Source organism: Erpetoichthys calabaricus, chromosome 15 (genome assembly GCF_900747795.2).
Source record: "Erpetoichthys calabaricus chromosome 15, fErpCal1.3, whole genome shotgun sequence".
Lineage (NCBI taxonomy): Eukaryota > Metazoa > Chordata > Cladistia > Polypteriformes > Polypteridae > Erpetoichthys > Erpetoichthys calabaricus.
This window is the reverse complement of record NC_041408.2, coordinates 82,545,050-82,560,911: the sequence shown is the minus strand read 5'-3', so window position 1 is coordinate 82,560,911 and position 15,862 is coordinate 82,545,050. Positions and strand designations below refer to the sequence as shown.

The 15,862-nt window shown below is 38.2% G+C and overlaps 1 protein-coding gene and 1 long non-coding RNA gene across 25 annotated transcripts in view; one reads left to right on the top strand and one right to left on the bottom strand.

Annotated features, from left to right (window-relative positions):
* Nucleotides 1-1,970: 1,970 nt before the first annotated feature.
* si:ch211-125o16.4 (neuroblast differentiation-associated protein AHNAK) overlaps nt 1,971-15,862 on the bottom strand; it is a 29,911-nt gene continuing 16,019 nt past the window's right edge. Inside the window, exons 5-10 of one of the 24 annotated variants that reach the window (XM_051919188.1) lie at nt 9,692-10,169; nt 8,241-9,523; nt 5,276-7,064; nt 4,502-4,606; nt 4,019-4,057; nt 1,971-3,793 (exon numbers count right to left, since the gene is read on the bottom strand). In XM_051919188.1, the coding sequence (XP_051775148.1) occupies nt 2,457-3,793; nt 4,019-4,057; nt 4,502-4,606; nt 5,276-7,064; nt 8,241-9,523; nt 9,692-10,169 (5,031 nt within the window). In that variant the 3' untranslated portion in view covers nt 1,971-2,456. The other 23 variants (XM_051919176.1, XM_051919175.1, XM_051919181.1 and 20 more) reach the window with 23 other exon arrangements.
* Nucleotides 7,079-9,387, top strand: LOC127525914 (uncharacterized). Its single transcript, XR_007933537.1, has 3 exons — nt 7,079-7,222; nt 8,231-8,566; nt 9,239-9,387. It is a non-coding gene; the product is annotated as an uncharacterized LOC127525914 (long non-coding RNA).

Genomic DNA, 15,862 nt, shown 5'->3' with positions numbered 1-15,862 from the left:
ATGGACCAATTGAGTAGAATCCCTTCTGGCAGTAATGGGATTTGAACCGGCAACCTTCCAATTACTCCAATAATAATAATAGGTTTGAGTAGCAAGCTGTTATTATTAATATTAAGGACGGAGGAGCAGTACAGCTAAATCCATCCATCCATCCATCCATTTTCCAACCTGCTGAATCCGAACACAGAGTCACAGGGGTCCGCTGGAGCCAATCCCAGCTAACACAGGGCACAAGGCAGGAAACAATCCTGGGCAGGGTGCCAACCCACCGCAGAGCAGTACAGCTAAATGACAACTTTTACAAGACATGGAGACTAACATTGCCTGTAATGCACACAGTCAGTGATGCTGTATTATTTTATTCTTATTTCGTGTTGGCTTTATATTTTCTTATGCTGTATTTCTTTTGTAAGATGTATTTCAATCAACAAACAGAAAAGGAACAGCACCTTCACACTTTGGCTCACATTAGAACTATGTAAACTTGTAGTGGAAGATGTTATGTCATTTTCTAAGAAATTGTTCTAAGAACAGACGAAGGTCACAGAGGGGGATTGTGCAGCAGCCCATCTCAGTAAAGGACACAAGGCAGGAACAAACACTGGACAGGACGTCAGTCCGTTGCAGGGCAAACACAAACACACACACCCACCAAACGCACACTAGGTCCAATTTGGCATTGCCCATACATCTAACCTGCATGTGTTTTCGATAGTGGGAGGAACTCAGAGCACCTGCAGGAAACCCACACAGACATGGGGAGAACATATAAACTATTTGCAGGGAGAACCTGGGACACGCACCCTGGCCTTTTTACTACGATGCAGCAGCTCTACCTCTGTGCCACCATGCCACTCTGAAGTGAAAGATACCTGTGCAAAATTTTACATGGTTTGTCAAAAATAATTAGTAAATTACGGTAGTCAGCAGCGTTAGACACTGCCATTAAAATCTTTTTATATTTTCCAGTACTTTTTAATATAAATCCAGGTAGATAACAAAAGAAAAAGACATTTCAGCCATACATGCATCTGGGTCTGATTAAAGTAGTTAAGTGGAGTAAATTTAGCAATGGAGGAGTTTCTTTTAAACTTTGCGTATATGAAGTTGGTAGAGCTTTTATTTTTGTTATTTACCAATATGCAGCATTTGTAATTTGCCCAGATAATATTCATTTAACATATATACATTTATATACATATATATATGTATATATGTTAAATACATATATATATATATATATATATATACATATATATATTAAATTTACTATCAAGTTTTAATTTATGCTGATACCACACAATATTAAATTTTCATGTGCATTACCATTTCCACAACAAAACACGACTGCCCTCACTGTAATGTGCAACCTATATGATTTACTGCTGCTATTACTTATGCTGACTTTGCTAGATGAATGCTTTAAAAACTGTGTATGGTGACTTTCAGCTTTCAGAAGATGGCAGGTTATGGACACACACAACCTGCAATCAGTTACTGTATGAACAAAGGATTAGCAATGCACATTGGTTTTCCTACATAATCTTTACCACCTAAACACAAAGACACATTGGCACGTTGTGGTTTTACAGGTATTCCCTCATCCATTGATATAGCTACCTTCAGTTAATTTTATCCAATTACGTTTTGTTGCCACCACTCAACATTTTTTTAATATTATCATCCTGCTCATGAGTATTACTAACTGCAGTGGAGACAATGGATGCCAGTCAATATTGTATATACTGTACTTAAATACCAGCTAAATTGTACAGAGATATGTCAGTATAATGGTAGAGAAATGCCTTTTAATTGTGTGTTCCTCTTTCACAAGTTGTTTTCTTGTTCATAAGCTATTCTTACATACTACTTAAATGATAAAAAAGTATATACAGTATTATATTCTGAAGAATTTTATTATGTAACCTTATAAAGGACACATTATATCTGTAAAGTGCAAAAAACACAAATCAGATCAGTACACCCTTTATTCTGTTAAATATTTCACAGAAGAATATATACAATGTATTTGCCTTAAAAATGAAGAGAGAATTTTCTTCTTATTACTCAATATCACACACTATCCTTTGCTATGTACATATTAGCATGACAAGTTCCAAATAAATTTTATTTCAATTTTCTGAGAACATTTTAATAAAATAATAAACTTAAACACGTTAGAATATCTTAATTGCAGAGTATAGTCCAAAATAACTAAATTGTATATTTTGATGTTTCCACAACAAACAGAATTTAACACCAGAACCATGACTTTTCAGATTCATGAAAAAAATCACATACTACAGTATTGATTTTAAAATAAAATAGAATATTAACCTAAAAAATTTAAATAAATACATAATCTTTATTTTTATACAAAAGGCTTCTGGTGTTTATATCATAGTTGCGTAACCTTCATAAGCCAGATAAAGAAAACCATGCAGTGATTAGAGAAGTTATTTTCCAAATTCAACTTCGGGTAATGTGAACTTGAAAGACTGTGGTGGAGTTGACGGGGTTTCTGGTTTATCTGTTGTAATATCTGCTGACCCTTTCTTACCACCTATGTTGAAAATATCAGAAAAGTTAAAGGCTGATTTTGGTTTGTCACCTCCATCATCTTTCTTGTCAGCTTCTGCAGCAGGTTTATTTACTTTAAATGTGCCTCTTGTGGGTTTGGTTGCAATGTCTTGGCTAGCACTAAGATGGATGTCTGGAGTGCTTGCATCCTTAATTACACCTTGTATGCTTGGACCTGAAAACTGTGACGGTCCTTCAATTTCTGGAAGATCTACATCCACATTAGCCTTTGGAGGTGTAACCTTTCCTTTTGAGTACAAATCATTTTTTAACTTTTGGAGTTTAGCTTCAATATCAATTTTTGGAGAGGACTTATTTAAATTTTTCTCTGTGTCCTCCAAGGAAGGTGCATCATAACTGGAATCAGCAGCTTTTGATCCATTTATGTTTACACCGGGCATGTTAATATTAACTTTTGGAGCTTCAATACTACTTTCTAGTTTGGGGGTGTTTATATTTATGCCTGGCATATTTAATTTTGAGTACTGAACATCTGCAGTGGGTCCTTTTTGGTCACCTTGTACCTTGGGTGCAGATACAGTAATTCCACCTTTATGTTTTGATGTACCAACATCTATTTCTGGTATTGAAACTGATGGCATGGTCATTTTTGGAGTGTTGCCTCTAGATAAATCAACATCAACATTTGGCTGCTTAAGCTCCCCATGAATGGTTGGCTGCAAAGCTTCAAATTCACCTTTAACACTTGGAGCTTTTACATTTATATTAGAATCTACTGCAGGATTTCTGAAGCCATCTAAAGTTGGGAGTTTTATCCTTGGTCCCTTTAGTTTTGCATCAGGAACATCAAGCTCAATTTCTGGACTGCTGATATTGGGAGTATTCAGATCAACATTAGCATTTTCTTTTACTTGTGGACCTGATGCCTTTAGACTTGCGGATTTGGAGGCAAAAAAAGATGGAAATGTCATTTTAGGAATTTTAAACTTTCCATCTCCACCTTTTACATCTGGCTGACTGATATCAACATTAGGACCCTTTATATCTGCAGAAAATCCTTTTATATTTCCATGCATGTTTGGAACTGAAACATCCACTTCTCCCTTAGGTTGTGATCCTTTCACATTTAAACTTGCTTCAGGAGTTTTCAGATTTGCATCACTATCAAAACTTGGTCCTTTGACCTTTGTTCCTGATAGTCCAAAATCTGGCATTTTCAGTGATGGCATTTTAAGTTTTCCCCCAACTTCCCCTACTTCAACATTTGGTGCTTTCAGATCCAGATTTGGACCTTTAATATCAGCTTTTGGTAAACTGATATCTACATCAGGTTTACTGATTTTGGGACCTGAGATGCTTGCATCTGGTGCCTGCATTTTAGCATCAATGTTCACATCAGGACCTTTGATTTTTGGACGAGACAGTCCAAAATCCGGCATCTTAAGTGATGGCATTTTAAATCTTCCACTAGGTTCACCTACTTCAACATTTGGTCCTTTCAGATCCAGATTTGGACCTTTGATATCAGCTTTTGGTAAATTGATATCTACATCAGGTTTATTGATGTTAGGACCAGAGATTTTTACATCAGGAACTTTTACATTGCCATCAATATCTGGACCTTTTACTTTTGGACCTGATATTCCAAAATCTGGCATTTTTAGCGATGGCATTTTCAATTTTCCACTGGGTTCCCCTACCTCAACATTTGGTCCTTTCAGATCCAGATTTGGAGCTTTGATTTCAGCTTTGGGTAAACTGATATCTACATCAGGTTTACTGATTTTGGGACCTGAGATATTTACATCTGGAGTCTGCATCTTAGCATCAATGTTCACATCAGGACTTTTGACCTTTGGACCAGATATTCCAAAATCTGGCATCTTCAGTGATGGCATTTTAAGTTTTCCCCCAACTTCCCCTACTTCAACATTTGGTGCTTTCAGATCCAGATTTGGACCTTTAATATCAGCTTTTGGTAAACTGATATCTACATCAGGTTTATTAATTTTAGGACCAGAGATATTCACATCAGGAACTTTTACATTGCCATCAATATCAGGACCTTTTACTTTTGGACCTGATATTCCAAAATCTGGCATATTCAGCGATGGCATTTTCAGTTTTCCACTAGGTTCCCGTACTTCAACATTTGGTCCTTTCAGATCCAGATTTGGACCTTTGATTCCTGCTTTTGGTAAGCTGATATCTACATCAGGTTTACTGATTTTGGGACCTGAGATGCTTGCATCTGGTGCCTGCATTTTAGCATCAATGTTCACATCAGGACCTTTGATTTTTGGACGAGACAGTCCAAAATCCGGCATCTTAAGTGATGGCATTTTAAATCTTCCACTAGGTTCACCTACTTCAACATTTGGTCCTTTCAGATCCAGATTTGGACCTTTGATTTCAGCTTTGGGTAAGCTGACATCTACATCAGGTTTACTGATTTTGGGACCTGAGATATTTACATCTGGAGTCTGCATCTTAGCATCAATGTTCATATCAGGACTTTTGACCTTTGGACCAGATATTCCAAAATCTGGCATCTTCAGTGATGGCATTTTAAGTTTTCCCCCAACTTCCCCTACTTCAACATTTGGTGCTTTCAGATCCAGATTTGGACCTTTAATATCAGCTTTTGGTAAACTTATATCTACATCAGGTTTATTGATGTTAGGACCAGAGAGTTTTACATCAGGAATTTTCATATTGCCATCAATATCTGGACCTTTCATTTTTGGACCTGATATTCCAAAATCTGGCATTTTCAGTGATGGCATTTTCAATTTTCCACTAGGTTCCCCTACCTCAACATTTGGTCCTTTCAGATCCAGATTTGGAGCTTTGATTTCAGCTTTTGGTAAGCTGATATCTACATCAGGTTTACTGATTTTGGGACCTGAGATACTTACATCTGGAGTCTGCATCTTAGCATCAATGTTCACATCAGGACTTTTGACCTTTGGACCAGATATTCCAAAATCTGGCATCTTCAGTGATGGCATTTTAAGCTTTCCCCCAACTTCCCCTACTTCAACATTTGGTGCTTTCAGATCCAGATTTGGACCTTTAATATCAGATTTTGGAAAACTGATATCCACATTAGGTTTATTGATGTTAGGACCAGAGATATTTACATCAGGAACTTTTACATTGCCATCAATATCAGGACCTTTCAGTTTTGGACCAGATATTCCAAAATCTGGCATCTTCATATGAGGCATTTTAAATTTTCCACTTGGTTCCCCAACTTCAACATTTGGTCCTTTCAGATCCAGATTTGGACCTTTGAATTCAGCATTTGGCAATTTAATATCTACATCAGGTTTATTGATCTTGGGACCAGAGATATTTACATCAGGAGTCTGCATTTTTCCAATGTCAAGATTAGGTCCTTTGAGGTTTATGTCAGAATCTGGCAAATGTGTGTCACCCAGCTTTAACTCGGGGTTGTTACTTTTTATGCCAGGTAGATTAAAAGTAGGCATTTTAAATATGCTAGACTTCATCTTTGGGTCTGGTACGTCAAGCTCAATGTCAGGAGTCTTCATATCAAGTGATGCTTTTGGAGGTTTCATTTCTATGTCTGCAGCATTAAGATTACCTTTCAGTTGTGAATCTGGAAGATCAATTTTTCCACGTGGAAGTTTTGCATCAATGTTCACCTCAGGGCCATGTAATATTGGTTCTGAAATTCCAAACTTTGGCAAGTTCAGTTTTGGTATTTCCAAACTTTTATTAATTTCTGGACCAGTAAGGTCTACATTTGGTTCTTTGATATCTCCTTGAATGCCTTTTATGCTAATGTCCTTATTTGGGGCTTTCATATCTAGTTCTGGTAATTTGAATCCAAATTTTGGTGCTTTGATTCCACCTTCAATTTTGGGACCAGAAATATCAACATCAGGGCCTTTTACTTTTGGTGCACTTATGTTAACTTCAGGTGTTTTGATATTTGGAGTAGAGATATTTGCATCAGGTGTTTCTAAGTGTAAATCTGGTGATTTTGCTTTTCCCCAAGAGGGAAATTTAAATTTTGGCCCTTTAATAGTACCTTTGGGGGAACTTACATTGACTGAAGGTGCATTAAGATCACCTTTGGTTTTTGGAGTGGAGACATTAACATTTGGTGCCTTTATGTTAGCATCTAATTCAGGACTCTTCCCCCTTGGCAAGGACATACCCCATGATGAAAAAGAAAACTTTGAAGTTTTAGGAGGTTTTATATCAGCTTTAGGTAAATTCATATCTATATCTGGAGTTTTTACGTCTCCTTCAATTTTGGGAGAGGACACATTTACATCAGGTGTCTTTACCTTTCCATCCATATGTAGCTCTGGGCTTTTAACTTTTGTTCCTCCCCAGGAAGGCAGAGAAAACTTTGGCCCTTTGATGTCAGCCTTGGGTGACTTCACATTAATGTCTGGAGCATGGATTCCTCCTTTTACATCTGGGCCAGATATGTTTACATCTGGTGTGTTTACTTTCCCATCTATGTTTAATTCAGGGCCTTTAAGCTTTCCATCTCCAAAAGAAGGCAGACTAAATTTTGGTCCTTTGATGTCTGCCTTGGGCATCTTCACATCAATATCTGGAGCATGAATTCCCCCCTTGATATCTGGAGCTGATATGTCTACATCAGGTGTATTCATTTTTCCATCAACATCTAATTCAGGTCCTTTAACTTTTCCTCCTCCAAATGATGGCAAATGAAATTTTGGTCCTTTGATGTCTGCTTTGGGCATCTTCACATCAATATCTGGAGCATGAATTCCCCCCTTGATATCTGGAGCTGATATGTCTACATCAGGTGTATTCATTTTTCCATCAACATCTAATTCAGGTCCTTTAACTTTTCCTCCTCCAAATGATGGCAAATGAAATTTTGGTCCTTTGATGTCTGCCTTGGGCATCTTCAAATCAATATCTGGAGCATGAATTCCCCCCTTGATATCTGGAGTTGATATGTTTACATCTGGTGTGTTTACTTTCCCATCTACATTTAATTCAGGGCCTTTAACTTTTCCTCCTCCAAATGATGGCAAATGAAATTTTGGTCCTTTGATGTCTGCCTTGGGCATCTTCAAATCAATATTTGGAGCATGAACTCCCCCCTTGATATCTGGAGCTGATATGTCTACATCAGGTGTATTCATTTTTCCATCAACATCTAAATCAGGTCCTTTAACTTTTCCTCCTCCAAATGATGGCAAATGAAATTTTGGTCCTTTGATGTCTGCCTTGGGCATCTTCAAATCAATATCTGGAGCATGAATTCCCCCCTTGATATCTGGAGTTGATATGTTTACATCTGGTGTGTTTACTTTCCCATCTACATTTAATTCAGGGCCTTTAACTTTTCCTCCTCCAAATGATGGCAAATGAAATTTTGGTCCTTTGATGTCTGCCTTGGGCATCTTCAAATCAATATCTGGAGCATGAACTCCCCCCTTGATATCTGGAGCTGATATGTCTACATCAGGTGTATTCATTTTTCCATCAACATCTAATTCAGGTCCTTTAACTTTTCCTCCTCCAAATGATGGCAAATTAAATTTTGGTCCTTTGATGTCTGTCTTGGGCATCTTCAAATCAATATCTGGAGCATGAACTCCCCCCTTGATATCTGGAGCTGATATGTCTACATCAGGTGTATTCATTTTTCCATCAACATCTAATTCAGGTCCTTTAACTTTTCCTCCTCCAAATGATGGCAAATTAAATTTTGGTCCTTTGATGTCTGCCTTGGGCATCTTCAAATCAATATCTGGAGCATGAATTCCCCCCTTGATATCTGGAGTTGATATGTTTACATCTGGTGTGTTTACTTTCCCATCTACATTTAATTCAGGGCCTTTAACTTTTCCTCCTCCAAATGATGGCAAATGAAATTTTGGTCCTTTGATGTCTGCCTTGGGCATCTTCAAATCAATATCTGGAGCATGAACTCCCCCCTTGATATCTGGAGCTGATATGTCTACATCAGGTGTATTCATTTTTCCATCAACATCTAATTCAGGTCCTTTAACTTTTCCTCCTCCAAATGATGGCAAATTAAATTTTGGTCCTTTGATGTCTGCCTTGGGCATCTTCAAATCAATATCTGGAGCATGAACTCCCCCCTTGATATCTGGAGCTGATATGTCTACATCAGGTGTATTCATTTTTCCATCAACATCTAATTCAGGTCCTTTAACTTTTCCTCCTCCAAATGATGGCAAATGAAATTTTGGTCCTTTGATGTCTGCCTTGGGCATCTTCAAATCAATATCTGGAGCATGAACTCCCCCCTTGATATCTGGAGCTGATATGTGTACATCAGGTGTATTCATTTTTCCATCAACATCCAATTCAGGTCCTTTAACTTTTCCTCCTCCAAATGATGGCAAATTAAATTTTGGTCCTTTGATGTCTGCCTTGGGCATCTTCAAATCAATATCTGGAGCATGAATTCCCCCCTTCATATCTGGAGTTGATATGTTTACATCTGGTGTGTTTACTTTCCCATCTACATTTAATTCAGGGCCTTTAACTTTTCCTCCTCCAAATGATGGCAAATGAAATTTTGGCCCTTTAATGTCTGCCTTGGGCATGTTCACATCAATATCTGGAGCATGAAATCCTCCCTTGATATCTGGAGCTGATATGTCTAAATCGGGTGTGTTTATTTTTCCATCAACATCTAATTCAGGTCCTTTAACTTTTCCTCCTCCAAAAGAAGGTAGACTAAATGTTGGCCCTTTGATGTCTGCTTTGGGCATCTTCAAGTCAATATCTGGAGCATGAATTCCCCCTTTGATATCTGGAGTTGATAGGTTTACATCTGGTGTGTTTACTTTCCCATCTACATTTAATTCAGGGCCTTTAACTTTTCCTCCTCCAAATGATGGCAAATGAAATTTTGGCCCTTTAATGTCTGCCTTGGGCATGTTCACATCAATATCTGGAGCATGAAATCCTCCCTTGATATCTGGAGCTGATATATCTAAATTGGGTGTGTTTATTTTTCCATCAACATTTAATTCAGGGCCTTTAACTTTTCCTTCTCCAAAAGAAGGTAGATTAAATTTTGTCCCTTTAATGTCTGCCTTGGGCATGTTCACATTCAAATCTGGAGCATGAATTCCTCCCTTGATGTTTGGACCAGATATGTCTACATCAGGTGAGTTTAGTTTCCCATCCATATTTAGTTCTGGACCTTTAACCTTTCCTCCTCCAAAAGAAGGCATGGAAATGTGTGGTCCTTTGATGTCAGCCTTGGGCATCTTCAAATCAATATCTGGGACATTGATTCCTCCCTTGATATTTGGACCACCAAAATGTATATCTGGTGTTTTTAAACTTCCATCGAAAGATGAGTCGGGTCCTTTCAGTTTTACATTTCCAGCACTATGAATATCAAATGACGTTGGACCTTCCAGGCTTCCTTCTGGTAAGTTGACATTGACTTTGGGACCCTTTAGATTCATTTTAGGTTCATTAAAATCAGCATTGAAGTTATCTTTCAGTCCAGATGAGTGTATATCTGGTTCTGAAAAAATGTTTTCACAGGAAGATGACAGTTTTAGATGTTTCTTAATTTTGTTATTAAATAATTTGTCATATGTTGAATTCCTTAGCATCTGGAAAAAAATAAAAGTGTATTTTAATCATAAGAGTTTCAAATAATTTAAATTAATTTTAAGAACTGGGACCCCATTCACAATTATATTCACAGTTGCAAATCCTCAAAAATCTTGGGTTTGTCATTGTTCAACATAATCTATGATATTTAAAGTCAAAGTGAACATTCAAGCAAATACAAAAAGGATTATTAAAATGAATTAGCCAGTGAAAGAGTAAATGAAAATATCTAAGGCTTTGAAAATCCACTAAAGTTTAATGCATCTTTATGGAACAGGGTGTTGTCTTAAGTTGAATATCAAGGAAAGAAGAGCAAAAGTCAGTGAAACTATCATCAGGCCTATGATAACACTATAAGCATTAAAACAATAACTCAAAAAGAGGGCAAGAAAAATGTGCTATTGTGACATGGAGATTAGAAGCTGATCTATGGTCTGTGCTTTCCTTAACAGCATTCCTAGGATGAGGCTGCAAAGACTTTCTTTAGTCGCTAACCCATAAACAGCTAGTGCATGTGCCTATCAACTAATGTGTCCTTGGTCCTTGGTGAGCCTAGACGTACCACATTGCTGAAAAAAAAGCAGGGTTCACGTGTAACAGATGAGCTAAGAAACTAAACTTGGAATAAATAGCAAAATAAAAACTAAACCCAGAAAAAAACTGGGCAAAATTCTTAAGAAGAATCTTAGCATAGCAATCAAGGGAAATGTCACAAAAACAATGTCTAGCTTTCAAGTCAGTATCAGGAAAGCATAAAGCCTGCCTAGATCAGTTCTGCTCTAAAAGTCACCACTATGTGATGTCAGACACTAGCACACCTAGGTAGAACACCAGTAACAATATTGCACTGACAGGCCATGCAACATGTACAAGCAGACAAATGTAGTATTTTTCAAAAATCACTGCACAGTGGAGAAATTCCTAGGAACTCAAAATTAGCTAGGTTATCCCAATATTATGACAGGGCCAATAAGCTTAAGATCCATCTCAGGTAAAGTAATGAAAGGAGTTATTAAAGAAAACAACAAGAATCACATGTCAAAAAAGGTGTATTAGCAACTAGTCAGCATGGGTTCAGAAAGGGGAAATTGTGATTCATTAATGTACAGGAATTCTGTGATGAAGCAACAAAAGTGTACAACAAGAGAGGTGCATATGACATTATTTACCTTGATTTTCAGAAGGCGTTTGATAAGCTACCACATAAAAGGATAGTAATAATAATGAAACAAGTGTTATTTGAGAGAGAAGTGGCTTTGGATCCCGAAGTGATAGCAAACTATCATCCGATCTCCAACCTTCCATTTTTGTCTAAGGTTTTGGAAAAGGTTGTTTTGGTTCAGCTTCAGGATCACCTCAAAAAATTAAATCTGTTTGAAAAATTCCAATCTGGTTTCCAAACTTCTCACAGTACAGAGACAGCCTTGGTCAGAGTCACCAGAGACCTCCTGATGGCTGCTGACCAGGGCTCTCCATCACTCCTTATCCTCCTGGACCTCACAGCTGCATTTGATACGGTAAATCGTAATATTCTCCTTCATCATCTTCACTTTACAACTGGACTTTCTGGCATTGTTTTGGAGTGGTTCAAGCCCTATCTTTCAGATAGGGCTGAGTATGTGGCCTTGGGGCACTGTCACCTGTGGGGTCCCACAAGGATCAGTCCTTGGGCTGACCCTCTTTAATATCTATATGCTACCCCTGGGTCACATCATCCGCAAGCATGGAGTTTCATTCCATCGCGATGCCGATGATACACAGCTCTATGTGAGACTGAATTCGACTTCTCTTAAACCTCCATCAACTCTTTCATCTTGCTTGGATGAGAGTGAGGCCTGGATGTCAAAGAACTTCCTCAAGCTGAACAGCACCAAAACTGAAGCTCTTTTAATTGACTCCCCCCATCAACTTTGTTCCACTGTAAATTATGTTTCCTTTTCTGACCGTACCATTACCCTCTCCCCTTCTGTTACAAATCTGGGTGTCAAGTTAGACTCCCATCTGTCATTTGATACACATGTCCATCACCTTTGTAAAATTGCATTCCTTCATCTCCGAAACATAGCCAAACTCCATCCCTACCTCTCCCTCTGTGATGCTGAAAAGCTGGTTCATGCCTTTGTCTCATCCAAACTGGACTATTGTAATGCACTCCTCATCGGGATACCCAACAAGAGCCTTCAAAAGCTACAACAAATTCAAAATAGTGCTGCAAGAATCCTGATGAGGGTGCGGAAATATGAACACATTTCACAAATCCTTCGGTCACTTCATTGGCTCCCTATCCACCTCCGTATCGAATACAAACTCTGTTTGTTCACTCACCAGTGTATCCATGTAAATGCTCTACAATATCTTAAGGAACTCCTTATACTACAATCCACCGCAAGAAACCTCCATTTTGCAAATACCTACCGCCTTCGCCCCCCTGTGACCAAACTTCATACAATGGGTGACCAAGCCGTTGCAGCCGCTGCTCCACGGCTCTGGAAGGCGTACCAGAGAGCCTGAGAACACAGCAGATTGTGGGCTGTTTTGAAAAACAGCTAAAGACTTTTCTATTTAGGAAAGCTTATTAACAAGAATGCTATAATTATTGTTGTTTTATATCTGTTTTTATCTTGCTTTGCCTTTGTTTAAACTTTTTATGTTGCACTTTGAGATATACTGCTAATGTAAAGTGCCCTATAAATGAAATGCATTATTATTATTATTATAAGTGTGTAGTTGAGTGCAAAATTGTCTTAAACACCAGGGGCAAATATATAGTCTTAGTGAGAGTAACATTTTTTAAGAATGCCCAAAGATTGTGTCCCTCAGGTGTCTGTGCTGGGGCTGCTGCTCCATTTAATATATACTGTATATATCTGGATAGGAGTATAAATGCAGATTAAATTTAATTTAAGTAATTGTAAGGTATTACACATTGAATGTGGAAATGTTACATTTTAATACACAATAGAATGCCTGAAACTTGAAAGTACTTTTTATTAGAAGGACCTCAGAGTCATAGTGAACTCCTTATTATCTACAGCCAGACAGTGTACAGATGTGATCAAGGGGTCTAATAGATGTTAGGTTATTCAGCATGTGTACAGTTGTTCAGGTCAAGAGAAATTATGCTTGAGATACTGTTTATAATGCACTAGTGAGGCTTCATCTGGAGTAATGTGCATGGATTTGATGTCCATATTAAAAAGAGACAAGGCAGTGCTAAAGAAAGTTCTAAAGAGAGAAATTAGGCTGATTCTGGGACTGACATGAATAAGTTTTGAAGAAAGATTTATAGTTTAAGCAAAGTGTTTAAAATTATGGAGGGAATTAATACAATGGATCCCTGCTGTTATTTTAAAATAAATTCTTCATCAAGGACATAGGGACACAGAAGGAAACTTTTAAGATCAAAGTTTGCATAAATGTTACAAAAACATAGAATAAAGTGGTGTGGTAGAGAGTAGGACTTTGGGAACCTTCAAATCTTGACTCAGTGTTATTTTGGAGAATCTGGGAGAATAGGAATGGTCAGCTGGTTAAGCATAATGACCTGTTCTCATCACAGATGTTTGAATGTTCTAACTGTAGTGACTTCAATTTGTCATGATCTTTTTTTCCAGTTCCAGTATTAACATATGTTATGCTTCTGTCCATATAATTTATTTTATTTTTAGTTACGATTATGTCATTGTACCATTTTCACTTAATTACAATCATCGCCATTTGTTGCAAAGCAGATTTGGTGCAACAATTTTGTTTATCAGCAGTGGTGCTGCTGCAGGTCATAGGAGCATCTTCATTGCTTGATATCACAGGGGCGCAGTTATTTAAAATGATGCCATGGTGATGTGTCCTGCTTTTGAGATTTTACAATAGCAAACAACATCACAACATCCGTAAAAAATCTCTTGTTTCTTGTTGCATAATCCACATGTGAAGTCATCCAATTGTATGCTCACAACATTCCAAACACATTTATTTTTACTAAAATATTGTTAGTGTTAAAGAAATCACTTCTGGAAAATGCTAAAATGCAATGTGTTCAGTCACAAAAAATCAGTTGAATTGTAGACCTGCCTCCCATTGTTTTACTTATATTCATATTCACATTTAGTGTACCTTACAATTATTTAACTGCAGGCTGTGGACTGACCTTCTGTTTGTTAAAGCATCTTATATATGTACAAGTATGAGGATTACTCTGCTCTTGACAATGTTTTTACTCACTTATCTTTCATTTTTAATGTTTAGTTGTATACAGTACACCAGTCAATGAACTTGGCACTGTCAGTATTACTTGAAACACAATGCTAGCCAATCAATAAGCAGTTACTGAGTGCATTCCATTTAAGTTCACAAGAACCTTTTCCAGAAGTGACCTCTTTAACAATGTTTTGTTACACATATGGATAGTGTGACATGAATAACGTGAGATTAATTTTTTCATGGACATTTTGATATTGTGTGTTGTTGTCTAGTGCTGGTAGGCATTGACTTATATTGTGGCAGAAGCTTTTTTATCACCGTTCTGAATGAAAACATGAGATTAAAGTTTTTTCTTGGCCCTCACTACAAACTACAAAGAGAAAATAATGTACAAAAATATTATTTTTGTATACAGTATTACTTGTCACTGCTGGCGGAGGCTATGGAGGCACAAGTAGATCCAACCAAAGGGGCACGGAAACCTCGGAGGGGGTGCCGAAAGGGTAGGCCCCGGGGTGCCGGTAGGAGGGGGGAGCGCTGCCTGTGCGAGGCACAACAGGACACCAGGTGGTGGTGTCCAGGCAGCGTCTCCGCCCCTGCTTCTGTTCTTTGTTTAACAGGACCGGACCCTGGAGTTTCAGGAGTAGGACCCACTTCAGGGATAAGTTGCCCTCGTGGGATGAGCCGCTCCACCCGACGGGTCTTCGCTGGCAATGGGGCAGTGTCGCAGATGGCTTGGGGGGCGACCCGGCCAGGACACCCCGGAGGACTGGAAGAGGGCTTACGCCTTCCCCAGACCACGAGGGGACGACCGCCCTGGCAGCTATGGGGACCGTGGTCACCACCAGGGGGAACCCCAATGCCTTGGGAGCCCTGGACCTCAGCACTTCCACCACACCGGAAGCCTAAAGTCTTAGGTTTTCAGATTCAGTGTGTGCATTGCTATGCACAGTTCTAATACTATCCATTAAATCCAAAAGCAGCTAATAAGCAAACAGGGACATTTTACACAACACCACAGCGATTTTAGTCAGCACCTAAATATCAAAATTTAGCACCTAAATATCAAAATAAATATGGGAGGCATGGACTGAGGCTATACGCCAAGGCTACTCCCTTGGGAAGCTGCTTGCTTTTATACGCATCCCCCAACCCCCCTCCCCAACATACACACATTCTTGTGTTGCTTAGCAATAACATTTATTTACCAGTCCTGTAAATGGTGAGGTTTGACATAGAAGCGCACTATAAAGGCGACAGCTTTTGAACATGAGAAAAACAAAAACATTTTTAGCATAGCAGTCACCTTGGTGATTTTAGATTATTCTGTCAGTGATTTGTCATTCAGTTTTGTGTAATATATATAAAATTAACTCTTTCAACATTTTTAACCCATCTTTTTTCTTCATCTATTACTGCAGACATCCTCATTTGAAGATATCCCCAAATAAATATTGTGTAGTTAGCCAGACATGATGCAAGACTATATACA